Genomic DNA, 14,770 nt, shown 5'->3' with positions numbered 1-14,770 from the left:
CATCCAAAGAAAAAAAAGTTTCCTGTCGATACATAACTTGAGGAAATGCTTAATAACAGAGAAAAAATCAATCATATTGAGACTTGTAAGACAATACTTCTCCCCTTTATTGCTGAAACTGCAAAATGGTCGCCAGCAAACACCCCTTAGCGCTGCCCTCTTATTTCCGAACCATTTTTGCATGAAAAAAACCAAAAGTGATTTTTCATGCAAAAAATGGCTGGCTGGAGTCTTCCGGAAAATGACCAAAGCTTTATCCTTTTATTCGTAAAATACTTATATTCGGTGCTTTTTCTTGATGCTTTTACACGTCGGAATTATCTGATGGGCGATATCGTATTTTCAAATTCAAATTACTTTCAAAACAGCAGACATGGCCTTGCTGTCGGGTTTAATGTTGGTCTCGGGAAATATTTATGCTTTAGATTTCCGATGTCAAATTACACCCTAAATCTTAAAAGAAATATTGCACAAAGATTGTTTTCGTCTTGTTGTACTTGTATCTTTAAACTCTTAATCCGCATTTTCTGTCAATTTTTTTTATATTCATATTTCAGTGCATTCAAACATTCTTTCTGCAATAAAAATACTATATATATATATATATATATATAAATGTGTATATATATATATATATATCAAAACAACGATCATACATTCGTACTGATATACGCACTGTGTATGTGTTTACATACATACTATATATAGATATATAGATATATATAATATATATACATATAATATATACATATATATATATATATATATAATATATATATATATATATATATATATTCTATCTATATATATATATATATATATATAAATTATATTACACAAACGCTGCAGGTTGTGCTGCCGACGTAATGCCGGTCCGGATTCTGTATCCGCGTGCAAACCCAGGAATGACGCCCGTTGGCTACAGGTAAATCTCCGCACGGCAGACGAAGTTTCTGCAACGTTGCTCAGCTGCATTGATTGTTGCATGCCTGCCGAGTTGCACTTCCTGGCAGGACATAACTACTTGTATTGTACATAATAGCTATAAGTGTGTGTCCGGAAAAAAATAGGTTTATATGAGGAATATTGTCAAAATAACTCGGTGTTGAGACTATTAGTCTCATACTGACGAAGGAAATGAGGTAATCCAGGTACTTATCAAATTATTATCAATATGCCTGTAATTCTTGTGCACGTCATCAATAAGTATATGCTGTTTAAAATTAGCAATATTGCTTAGTTATCCATTAAGATATCACAACGATTTTATTACAAGGTGATGTGTCTTTTTTTTTCCTTTTGTCTGCTGTTTGTCAAGTATGGTTATTTCTATAATAAACATTATCTTTTACTCGGCGTGGAAATAAAAATATTGGTTGGAGATCCAGTTTACGGCAGTTGTCACCTTGCTGAAGAATAAATATATTGACTTCCCTTCAGTATCGGCGTAACGAACCAATTCGATATAGTTTGATGATGCAACGTTTGCTGTTAACCGAAAGTGTTACTCAGTATAAAATGACATTCGTGTGACAAAGAATAACCGGCTTTGTTAAGGTCTTGGTATGGTTGCACCATAACTCGACGTCACGTGATCTTGTGGGCGGAGTGACGTGGAGGGATAAGTTTCAGGAACGCCAGTTATCTTATCTCTCGGTTCCGCGTCTCCTGCCTCGTTATGCGTTTTCGTTTTGGGAGAGACGTTATTATAACGCAGAATTCGCAACAAGTCGGTTACCCAAGGTACACTTCCGTATCCAGCAGCTGAACGGTAAGCGGGCAAACTCGCACAGCATTCAAAGAGCCTCGATCTAGACGAGATGGTTTTGTCGATGGCAACTTGTTGTGTGTTTGTGTGTGACGTCGGTGCTTTGGTGCTTGCCCGAGAACGGCGGAGTTTTGCTCTGCTTGTCGCTGCTGACTGCTGTGGCAAGCAGTGATGATGTTGGTGTTTGCATAAACGCCAGGCCAGGACCATTTAGCCGTCAGCATTGCATTACACGTGCGTTTCGTGTGACTAAATATTGGAGGTGTTTGCCATTACTTATCAGAAGTGTTCGAACTGTTAAGATTCGTCCACCTCGTGTCTTTGTGTAATATTTTTGACCTGCGCCAAGGATTCCTCTCCACAACTTGGCAGTGTGAGTTTGGGAGTTCGTCACTTCCTCTTGTGTTATAGGAGTGATTCGGCGAAAATTGAGGGGTTCCTTGTTTTCAGTGGGCGCAGTAGGCTGCGTTATTTTGAGTGTGCCACTGGTGGAGGCTTTTTATTTTTAGGGAGGGGGCCAGATAAGACTTCCTGCGGCCCTCTACTGAAAGCGGACAACTAGATTGCAGATTGCCAACAACCACGAATGAATAACATCTTTATAATCGCGAATGTTTTCTGTGTAGTGGATCACGAGATGATGCTCTTGATTTCGTTGGCGACACGCTTTTACGCAGTGTTTATTGTTATTCCTGTCCCATAGTTACTTCCATATCGACAGAATTCATGACTTGAGAATTTTTAGTTGTCCTTGATGACGCGCCGTGTTTAAACATAGCATATTTCGTTTCTTTTTCTTAAAAACGATCAACTTTTATTCACCAAAATTGTGTTGTTGCTTATTTTTTGGAAAGTATATTTTTGTTTGCTTTTGGGTGTTGCATGTGAAGAATTATAGGTATGGGCTGTACGTTTTGTTTAGAAGTATCGATACTAGGCGGCCTACGTCACTGTGCAGCGAACTTCCTTGGTTTTCATGTTATACGAGGAATTATTAAATGGTGTTTGTTTAAACTTACACTCACTTTAGTATCACTGTTATCTGTGGTATTTAGTGACGCACTGCCTGACGTCATTGATACTATTTACTATTGGTTTTGTGATAAAGGAACAATATAGTGTCTTGCCCAGCATCACGTATTATTATTATTATTATTATTATTATTATTATTATTATTATTATTATGTTGATTGATTAATTAAGATGATGAACCATATTAATTTGAAACAAGCCCATTGACTGAAATATAAACTTCCAAAGAATATGGTGTGCATTTGAAAGAAGTAACAGAAGGTAATAAATAAATACAGAAAGAGGAAATGAGTTATTAGAAAATATTATAAAATAATAAATGAAAATATGAAAAATGTAAGTTACCAAATACGAGACAAATTATTTTAGGGCAGTAATGCACTGCATCTTCGTAACATCCTCAGTGAGACTAGACAAAATAGAACCTTGTTCGTATCTAGGGTTTTTAAATTTACATCTGTAACATCGTGTTCCGAATTTCGCGAATTTTCATTGCCATGGTACGTTGTAGATGGCTATGGGACCACGTCACTTATATTTTCTTTAGGTAAGTCGTGAATAACATGTTTAGAAGTAGGCCTATGTGGTTTCTTTTGTCATCCCTTGCAGTAGTTGGTTCCCGTAGGGTCTGAATGCCTTCAGTGTTATACCTCACGCGGTGCACTGTAGGGATTACTTTAGTTTCTTTCTTGTTGTACTTCCGTTCATACGAGTATTCTCTTTTATTCCATCTTACTTTCCACCCTATGCCGACAGTCCTTTCAGCACCGGATGACCTTGTAGCTCCCCGCGTTCGATCGAGGTTCTATGTGCACCCATATAAATATATATATAGCTATAGTGTGCACCCCTTGTACCATATCAGTTAACGCGAACGGTAACATTTGAAAGAAATGTTACATTCGTTATCGGTGTATGCCGGATATTTTATGCTGGGCGAGTTTACCAATATTTGCAATGTGAATATCTGTTACTTTAGCAGATTTTCCATCAGACACTGTTGCTTTTAATTATGTTTATGTTAGATTAGTCATCTGGATGTTTGCTGACTTCAATTTGGCCTCGAAAGAAAGTCTAGTGCTGGACTATACTCTGTTTTTTTTCATCTGTCCACCCGCCTGTGGTGTTTTTGTATGGCAACACTGCGTCCCGGGCTTTAGATAGTCACATTCAGCTTACATTCAACGATTATAATAATATCCTATTTCGAATATTAACGGTGTAATTCTCATACAGTAAATTATTAAAACACTTTTCAGTTGCAATGTACACCCAGATATCCTTTTATTTACCTAAAACTTACACATATCAAGTACTATCTAAAGCCCGGGACGCAGTGTTTGCCATACAAAAACACCACAGGCAGATGGACAGATGAAAAAAAACAGAGTATAGTTATGTGTTAGACGTGTGAAGGCTTTTTGTTTATTTATTTATTTTGCAGATTTTATGGCATGTGACACTTTGTTAGCTTTGTGTGATTGTGAAACACATTATTTATGTTTTTTTTTTATTACAGTGGCTTTTAATTTACAGCAATATTTTTGACATATATATATAGTGTGTGTTAAACTTAAGCAATTGTTCTGAATAATATATTTAACAGTAGGACCTCATTTAAAATGGATAGTATCCTATCTTCGATATCCGGTGTAAATGGGGTCGTCTTAATGCAGAATACATACTTCCATACGTATATGCGTATAAGTAATGTATTTGTGTATATATATAATTCATATTGGATAGTTAGTCATATAAATGTTTACGTTTTCATAAATTCTAGTAGCTGTTTAGTCCTTTTTTATTTTTATTTTTAATGATACCTATGCTGCCTTTGGTCAGTCTAACGTTACTTCAAGTGCTGTATTCAAAGCAGATATGTATGCTAAACTTCGTATGCTGTTATTTCCATTAGTACAATATATATATATATATATATATATATATATATATATATATATATATATATAGATATAAATATATATGTATATATATATATATATATATATATATATATATATATATATATTTAGTTATGTTCAGTGGACATATTTCATCATGAATATTGTTGTCAATGTATGAAGCTTCTCATTATGCCCTTGATTCTATTGTTTTGATGCCAACATGCTTGATATTCAAAGTATCACGGGCTACAAACCCCTTTCATTCCTTTTACTGTACCTCTTTTCATATTCTCCTACTTCCATCTTGCTTTCCACCCTCTCCTAAGAATTGATTCCTAGTGCAACTGCGAGGTTTTCCTCCTGTTACACCTTTCAAACCTTTTACAGCCAATTATCGTTTCAGCGCTGAATGGCCTTATAGGTCCCAATGCTTGGCCTTGGGTCAGAAATCGATATTCCAGTCCGTTATCCCACTGGAAACCTAAAATTGGTATTCTTCACTGTTGTAACTTCTCAGGATTTGAGTCCCTTTCCAAAGTGGTATAGTATTTGTTTTAGACGTAAGTTCCTTCTTACAGAAATTCTCAAGAATTCTTTTTTTTATTATTTACAGTTCGCTGGAAGTGGTCAGTATAAAAATGCAACTCTGATCGATTTAGTGATTTGAGGCTAAGATTAAAATAAGAATAAAAAAGATACTAACGTTTATGTTCGTCATCTTGACCATTCATTGCTTAACGTCGTTTTTATATGAGGGGTTTGCTTCAGTAACTCGAATTATTTTCGTGTTTGTAAACTAAATCCAACTCCGATACCTGATGAGATTCCTTTTAAATTTTTCCCTCAGTTATTCGGGATGACAGGCAGAGGCGGAGAGAGCAGAGGAAGAGGAGGAGGAGGAGGTGGAGGTGGAGGTGGGAGGGGGGGCAGCAGAGGGCGGGGGAGAGGTACTGGACGTGGTGGTGCCACTGACAAAGAAGTTGTAGCCCTGAAGAAAAATCTCCAGAAATCAATCCAGAGCGCAGAGGCAGCGCTGAAAAAACGTGAGTAATGACGGATCTCAAAATGTTTTTTCCCTTACTGTATATACGTACGCAGAGTTCTCTTGCTGATAATATGTTTCTTGTTATATATTGTTCTTGTTGTAAGGAACGGATCCAGAGGTCCCCCCCTTGCTGATTTGTCCCGCCACTTTCGTTTTCCCCAAATTCTTGTGAGTTCATACCTTTGATGAAATTAAGAGACTGTTGTTTCTCTATTAGTTGTCAGACTTCAACCTTCCCTTTCATTCACCTTGAGTGACTTTGTTTTACCTCGCCAGACCTGAATCCTTTAGTGAGCTGTCGTGATCAATGTATTACTTGACAATGCAATACTGAAAGATCTACACAACTCTGGTACAGTAATTGCAAACTGTTCAATAGACTAAGTTTGATTAAAGTCATATTTTTTAGCATACATTCAAGCATTCTTAAGTGGCCTTATATTTGTATTTATATTGGCAATACAATATTTGTGAAATTACGCTTTCAATTGTTTTCATTTTTTTCTCTTGGGAATTCCTTTATGGACGTGTTACAAAAATGTTCTTACTAGTTGCTAGGATTATTATTATCATTATTCATAAAGAGAACACTTTTCATTTGGTATAAACCAAAATGGTCCTTGGCTCTTGGAATTGTGCCAACCTGCTGAGGACGTGGTTTCCTAGAGCGATATTTAATAAAAGGAAGAAATATGAAACGCCGCCTGTGTTTTTATTGAGAGCAGAATGGACGCTCTGGTGAATTTTGAAGAAAAACAAAGCAAGTGGCTTTTTTTTTTTTTTTTTTTTTTTGCAGCCCACTGGAATTTGTTTCAATTCCTCTATACTTTTCTGTTTGGGTTTCATTGAATCTGAATCGATGCACATGATTCTAGATTAGGTTTCATTGAATCTGAACCTGTGCACACAATTCTAGTTTAGACCTTATTGATTCTGAATCGATGCACATGATTTTAGTTTAGACCTTATTGATTCTGAATCGATGCACATGATTATAGTTTAGACCTTATTGATTCTGAATCGATGCACATGATTATAGTTTAGACTTATTGATTCTGAATCGATGCACATGATTTTAGTTTAGACCTTATTGATTCGAATGATGCACAGAATTATAGTTTGATTATTGATCGAATCGATGCACATGATTAATAGTTTAGACCTTATTGATTCTGAATCGATGCACATGATTTTAGTTTAGACCTTATTGATTCTGAATCAATGCACATGATTATAGTTTAGACCTTATTGATTCTGAATCGATGCACATGATTATAGTTTAGACCTTATTGATTCTGAATCGATGCACATGATTTTAGTTTAGACCTTATTGATTCTGAATCAATGCACATGATTATAGTTTAGACCTTATTGATTCTGAATCGATGCACATGATTATAGTTTAGACTTATTGATTCTGAATCGATGCACATGATTTTAGTTTAAGCCTTATGATTTCTGAATCAGCATGATTTAGTTAGACTTAATGATTCTGAATTCGTAATGCACATGATTTTAGTTTAGACCTTATTGATTCTGAATCGATGCACATGATAGTTTAGACTTATTGATTCTGAACGATGACAGATTATAGTTTAAATTTAGACTTATTGATTCTGAATTCGATTGCACACGATTTTAGTTAGACCTTATTGATTCTGAATCGATGCACATGATTTTAGTTTAGACCTTATTGATTCTGAATCGATGCACACGATTATAGTTTAGACCTTATTGATTCTGAATCGATGCACACGATTATAGTTTAGACCTTATTGATTCTGAATCGATGCACACGATTATAGTTAAGACCTTATTGATTCTGAATCGATGCACACGATTATAGTTTAGACCTTATTGATTCTGAATCGATGCACACGATTATAGTTAAGACCTTATTGATTCTGAATCGATGCACACGATTATAGTTAAGACCTTATTGATTCTGAATCGAAGCACATGATTTTAGTTTAGACCTTAATCATTCTGAATCGATTCACACTATCCTAGTTTGGACCTTTTTAAATTGAATAAGTGCACACGATTCTAGTTTAGACTCCTTTGAATATGAATTGATCAACCATTTTTGTTTAGAACTTATTGAATCTGAATTGATGATCATGATTCTAGTTTAGATTTAATTGAATCTGAACCAGTGATTCTAGGTTAGACCCTATTGAAAATTAATCAAAGCACATGATTCTACTTTAGACCTTATTGAAAAGGAATAGATTCACACAATGCTAGGTTGGACTTTATTGATTCTGAATTGATTACATGATTCTAGTTTGGACGTTATTGAATCTGAATTGATTCACGTGATTCTAATTTAGATCTTGATGATTCTTGAACTATTGCACACAATTCTAGTTTTGATTCTTTTGAGTATGAATTGACTCGCACAATTGTAGTTTAGATTTAATTGAATCTGAATCGATGCACACGATTCAGTTAAGACCTTATTAAATCTTAATCAATTTACATGATTGTAGTTTATAGATTCCATTGAATCTGAATTGATTCATACAATTCTAGTTCAGATACCATCAAATCTGAATCAATTCACAATGGATTAGATTCCATTGAATCTGAATTGATGGACATGATTCTAGTTCAGATTACATTGAATCTTGTATTGGGTACCCGCTTTTATCTAAGATTCCAGGGAATTTTCATTGGTGTCAGTTCGACTCTTCCATCGAGTTTTAGTTTTTTGTAAGGACAAATTTCAGTCATTTTAGAGAAAAATATTTTAAGGATTTATAGGAAAAGTCCATCGTTGGATGTTATCCTTGGACTCTTTCATTTTTGTTTCTATTCTGTTCTGTATGACCATTTTTTTTTTAGTCCGCTCCTATTTGATTTTTTTTTTTTTTTTTTTTTTTTTTTTTTTTTTTTACAAATTCTTTATTTTAAAAAAATTATTTTACAAATTCTCCATTAAAAATTTTTTTTAATTAATTTTTTATTTTACAAATTCTTTATTAGCGCCTCAGTGGTGTGCTTGGTATGGTGTTGGTGTCCCACGTCGGTGGTCGCGAGTTCGATTCTCGGCCATTCCATTGAGGAGTGAGAGATGTGTATTTCTGGTGATAGAAGTTCACTCTCGACGTGGTTCGGAAGTCATGTAACGTAAAAACACCATACTAACAAACAAACAAATTCTTTATTACCATGTTAGTAGTTTGTTAGGTATTTAACTTGTTCTCTTTTTATACATGTTTACTTTGGTTTGTGGAAAAGTAGTTTTAGTATCTCGAGTAATTGTATATAATTATTTCCAGTTGAGGTGACTGAGAACAAGAAAAAGAATAAACCACATGGAGGAGAGAAGGTATTGTACCACTGCTATTTTCCATTTCATCCATTCTGTTGATTGTTTTCCTCTTTTTTTTTTGTAGAATAGTGTTCTGTTTTGAAAGATCCAAAAATTATGGCTGTTATGAAAGGAGTTATGGGTATTGTGTGATAGTTTTTTTTTTAGGAGAAAATGCAAATACCAATGAATAACAAATGTAGATGGAGGGTTTTCTTTTCCATCATATTTTTATGAGATTTACACTTTTACTCTGGGTAAAGGAAATACTGGTCTTTTATGCACAAGTCTTCCAGGCACTTTCCCAATGGGAGCTTTCACAACATTTATCATAGACTTGCAAGCATATCTGTTTTTTTCTTTCCCAGTTAATGATTGTAAGGCATGCTTGTGCAGGTAGTCCCGAGATTGTGGTGGCTCCAACTTACGGCGTTCCATACTTTAGGTGTTCCATACTTTAGGTGTTCCATACTTTAGGTGTTCCATATTTTAGGTGTTCCATACTTTAGGTGTTCCATGCTTTAGGTGTTCCATATTTTAGGGGCTTTTTCGATTATACTCGTCAGGAAATCAGTTCTTAGCTACGGCTGATGTTCTGAAGTTACGGTACCGTAACCCAAAAATTGTGGTGTCATAACTCTGATTACGGCGCCATAACTGCCTTAGGCACTGACTTTTTGAGTTACAGCGTTTTCTGACTTAAGGCATGCCACTGACTTGCCACTGGAACAGAACCCCCACCATAACCCAGGGACTGCCTGTATTTCCTGTAAACTATTATGTTGATTCCTTGAGGTGCTTATTCAAATCCTCGTTGGACGAGTCGTTTATGTGCTCAACTACCGATCTCAGGGTCCAGGTTCGATTCCCCCCCTCTGTCAACAATAGAGGAATTTATTTCTGGTGATAGAAATTCCTTTCTCGATGTGGTTCAGATCCCACAATAAGCTGTAGGTCCCGTCGCTAAGTAACCAGTTGGTTCGTAGCACATAAGAAATATCTAATCCTTCAGGCCAGCCCTAGGAGAGCTGTTTAATCAGCTCAGTGGTCTGGTAAAACTAAGATATACTTGAATTTATTCAAATGCGAAACCTTAGTTCATTTACTCAAACTCGTATTTGAGTTGATTAGTGGTGTGCAGTAATAAAAAATCTGATTTGAAGTAAACGAAGAAGCAGTTACATGGAGTGAAAACCACTCTTCTGTTACATCTATAGAAAAAATGACCTGTTTTATGTGTAGCTCCTCATGGTCCTGGATTTTCCTGCACGTAGTATATATTCTTCATTAAATCAGAGTTTCCAATTTGATATAAGATAGTCTTTCTTATTATTTTGTTGTTGGCATTATGAACAAAATGGCACTAGCATGTGAATTTATTAATGTTGGTCATAGGTGTATCTCGCTAAGATTACGTGGTGCAAGTTTCATTTTTTTTCTTTTGAGCTATTTTGTAACTTCATTTACAGAAGCTATAGCCAGCAAATTTCTTTTATTGGTGTTAGCTTGTTTAAACTATTAAACAGGTATCTTTGGTAGGTAAAGAAATAGTAGGGATACCAGTATACTATAGTCAGTATACTATAGTCCATTCACATAAGGTAGATTCTTGTGCTTACGAGACGTTTGTTTGGCGGCCTCTGATTGGCTGGTACCGGGAGGCAGACTGCTCGCTCAGTGGGTCATATTTTTGTTTGTAGCTTAGAAAACTAGCATTATATTTACATTTCTTCATTTATCTCACGTTTTACAAAAGATAGGAAAGTTTTGGTCATACCGAAGGATTGATTCGGTATTAAATGTACAATTAATTAATCTTTTCCTGAAATCAATAAGTTAAAATACAAAGGATTTACAACGAATAGAAGTGAAGAGAAGAACATTTCATTCTTTATACCTGTTTTTATTTATCGTCGGATTTTGCATAATTCATGAGATCAAGATAAAATAAAATCTTGTGTTTTTAAACAATAAAATCACCCTGAATGCGCTGGTGCTTTCAGATTTTAGATGCGTGTAATATGTAAAGAGAAAATGAGGAATATGTCTAATTATGTTGCATCCGTACTTGACTCTGTTTGACAGTAGTGCCGAGAGACGCAAGATATCTTAGCTAGAGCCATTTGGGGCGTTGGCAGTTGCCAATTGGCGATATGAGAAGTTTGCAGTTTCGAGAATATGTATTTACCGAATTATTATGTCATTACATTTTCTGTAAATAAATGCATAGAATTCCCATTATGACTTTGGAACATTTTTACTCAAATATTGATGCCCGTATTTCTGGACATATCTGATAAAAAAAAGTAAATAATCAGATGGATGCATCTGGGTGTTGGCTTCAATTTAGTCTAGGTGAGAAATGTGCAGGAAAAGATTAATTAATTGCACATTTAATACCGAATCCTTTGGTATGACCAAAACTTTCCTATCTTTTGTAAAACGTGAGATAAATAAAGAAATGTAAACATAATGCTAGTTTTCTAAGCTGCAAACGAAAATATGACCCACTGAGCGAGCAGTCTGCCTCCCGGTACCAGCCAATCAGAGGCCGCCAAACAAACGTCTCGTAGGCACAAGAATCTACCTTATGTGAATGGACTATAGTATGTATTCTCAAGGTCACGGTAGTTGAAGGAATAACAACACTGGTGGGTAGGAGAGGCAACAGCAGGTGATGAGTGAGAGACTTCAGAAAAGATTTAAAACCTTAATTACCTTCCACATCAGAAGCAGAGCCTGTTTGGAGTCCTCTTTCTCATCAATTGTTCGTTGAATCTCAGCCCTCCTGTAGATTGAATGCTTGTCACTGGATAGTGATGGCCAAAAATGAATTGGTCCATACATATGAAGGCAAAGGTTGAGAATTATTATAGATGTGTTCATAGTCATTTATTTTATGCAGGGAAATGGGTTAAATGTGGGAAAATGTACCGCATTATTTAAAGGAGGTATAGACCTATCAGTTTAAAGACATATTTCCGCTTACTTAGGGGACATGTAAGTATGAAGCTTTCCTTCGTACTGAATGTGCTTCTGAAGATGGATCTTACATTATGGTCAGAGATACCATTCTCTCAGTCTTGGAATTATCTAGAGGCTAGAACTTAGGTGAGTTTTGGGGAAGGTGGGGAAATATATTTGAGTTTGTGGTCTTCTCTATTGTCCGGCTACAAAACTATTTTGATCTAGGTAATGTGTTAACAAATTGTATTTAAAAGTATGAGTGTTGTGTTTTTGAAACTTTAATAAACAACTGGAAATAAAAAAAAAAAAGAGAACATGAGAGAATTGCAAATTTTAGGATATACACTGAGTTTTGATAACTTTTACTGCACTTAACTTTATCAGAGTTAGTGTTAAATAGTGCGATTTCTTTTGTAACTGTATACAGACAAAATATAATCTTTTTTTGAGTAATCAATCAATTAACTTTGGTTGTATTTATTCCAAATTACAGGATACGCGAAAAAGTACGTCAATGGTTAACTTAGCCAGTTCCAGAGAACACCCATACCCCAGAGCAAGAGGCAAAAGTCCCTCTCCTGGAGGTGGTTGTAATAAAAGCAGTGCTCATGGTAATCAGCAGTATCAACAACCAAACTATTATCCATTTCCTCCTCAGATGAACCACACTACACATCAGCAGCCTCGTCCTGTCTTTGCCCAGCACTCTCATCAGCCTCATCCCAGTCCTTTTCAAGGTGGGCATTCCTTTGCCCCACAAGAAATTCCACCTTACGGAGGTATATCTGACACAAGGCCATTTAATGTACAGGGAAACAGACCTCAGGTACAACACCCCCTATATTACCCTGATAGGCCACCTCCACCATCTTATGAAGAATCTGTTGGAGTTCTGGAATCTCGTGCTATTCCTACTTTGGAAAGCATAAAAGTAGAAAAACCAAACACAGACCAAGCACCAGATACAAAGAGACCTGCCCAGAAGGATTTGAAAGTAGACGCACTAGTAAAAACCCTTGCTATATTTCGAGGACATTACGAGAAAGCTGAAACAATTGGACGCCATGTTGACAAACATCCAGACGAGGTTATGAGATGCGCCCGTTCAAGGAAAGATTTATTTGCTGTAATGGGTAAAGGAAAAGATGCCATGATTGAGCTTGTCCCCAAGGTCTCTTTATGCGCTGATTATTTCACAGAGAACGGTTGTAATACCAAGGACACTTGTGAAAAACTCCACATATGCAAAACATATGTTACAGAATATTGCAATTCAGGATCAAACTGTGAATATGGACATCGGTGGGACACCAACCACAACAGTAAAATTCTCTCTAAATTCTATTTGGACTTGATTCAGAGAAACACATTGCACCAAGTTATGAAGAAATTGTTTAAGGTCAACTCTAAACTCAAGGTGTGTGCAAACTACAACAACGACCAAGGATGCAAATATGACCCTTGTAGATGGTTGCATATTTGTAAGCCTTATGTTTTAGGTTCTGGAAAGTGTACTGTGAAAGGCTGCTCTCTTAATCATAATATCATTGACAAACAGTGCAGCTCACTCTTGAAGGCATCTGGAGTGTCACTAAATGAAAGTCCTCGTGATATTCTGTTACTTTTATTATCGTCAATGGATGCGTCTGTCGGAAAGGATTCCAATGAAAAAGACATGCCCAAGAAGAAGACGAAGGACGAGAAAGCTGCCAGTGGACCAGATAGCTTACCAGATGATGACAGTGATACTGATCATTCAGAAAATTCTGAAGATGAGACTATAGAAGGTGAACCATCGAAATCCAAGAAAAAAACTAAGCAAAGAAAAAAATCAAAGACAGTAAAATCTACTGATTTGATGGGCGAAGTTGTAATTCCTGAAATATGTGTTTTTTCAGTAGATAATAAATGCATAAATGAGAAAAAGGGATGCAAATATCTTCATTCTAAAAGTCTTTTCCATTGGCAAGTTGAAAAGGATAATAAATGGTACAATTTTCGTATTTTTCAGTCTAAGAAATTAGAAAGTGCTTATCGGGATGTAAATCAGGCGTCCACTGAAGTGCCAGCCCTCGAGAAGAGTAAAGTAGAAGACCACGCTAAAGAATTGCTGAATGTGTTGGGAAATAATTCCTGGAAAGCAGATTTCCAAACTATGACAATAACCAAAAGTGACTCAACTCTGAAAATTCGGCGCTTATCAACACAATCGGCTGCCCTATTCCAGCATCCTAAAGCCACAGTGTTTGAATGGTATTGTCAAGATGACCAAGGCAAATGGATTCCGTTTGGGAAGGCAAACTTATTTGGAAACATCTCTAGTGAGGAAGTGGAGAAGCTTTATTTGTCTGATCCGTCATCGAGTATGTTGATATGCATTGCTGAAAGTAAGTTCAAACTTGAATTTTCTAGAATGGTACAAGTGAACTTGGCGACACGTGGAGAAAAGGAAATTAGACGAAGGCCAGCTGGGCTCATGTATCAGAGGAAACCTGCTGATGCTGATGATCAATCATCATTACCTTCTCACTGGAGTCCCATGGCAGCTAACCAGACACACTTGCTGGTGACACTAGATGCAGACAGTAATGAGTACCAGGAAGTGGCAACTAGAATACGTCTCACACTCCCCACAGCCTTTATTGTCTCTGTAAAGAGACTTCAGAATCCGTACTTGTGGCGCTTGTTGCAATTCAAAAAGGAAGAACTTTCCAGGAGGTAATATTATCTCTCTATT

At 36.1% G+C, this 14,770-nt stretch overlaps 1 protein-coding gene across 6 annotated transcripts in view; it reads left to right on the top strand.

The window, feature by feature from the left end:
* The window catches only part of LOC135196427 (protein mono-ADP-ribosyltransferase PARP12-like), a 156,638-nt gene that overhangs the window by 131,296 nt on the left and 10,572 nt on the right, over positions 1–14,770 (top strand). The window contains exons 1-4 of one of the 6 annotated variants that reach the window (XM_064223246.1): positions 1,615–1,771; positions 5,553–5,748; positions 9,035–9,084; positions 12,527–14,751. In XM_064223246.1, coding sequence (XP_064079316.1) covers positions 5,562–5,748; positions 9,035–9,084; positions 12,527–14,751 — 2,462 coding nt within the window. In that variant the 5' untranslated portion in view covers positions 1,615–1,771; positions 5,553–5,561. Of the gene's footprint in view, positions 1–1,614; positions 1,772–1,822; positions 2,142–2,988; positions 3,349–5,552; positions 5,749–9,034; positions 9,085–12,526; positions 14,752–14,770 lie in introns of those variants that run through there. The other 5 variants (XM_064223250.1, XM_064223248.1, XM_064223245.1 and 2 more) reach the window with 5 other exon arrangements.

Source organism: Macrobrachium nipponense, chromosome 17 (assembly GCF_015104395.2).
Source record: "Macrobrachium nipponense isolate FS-2020 chromosome 17, ASM1510439v2, whole genome shotgun sequence".
Classification (NCBI taxonomy): Eukaryota; Metazoa; Arthropoda; class Malacostraca; order Decapoda; family Palaemonidae; genus Macrobrachium; species Macrobrachium nipponense.
The sequence above is the reverse complement of the archived record's forward strand: the minus strand, read 5'-3'. Positions and strand labels throughout refer to the sequence as shown.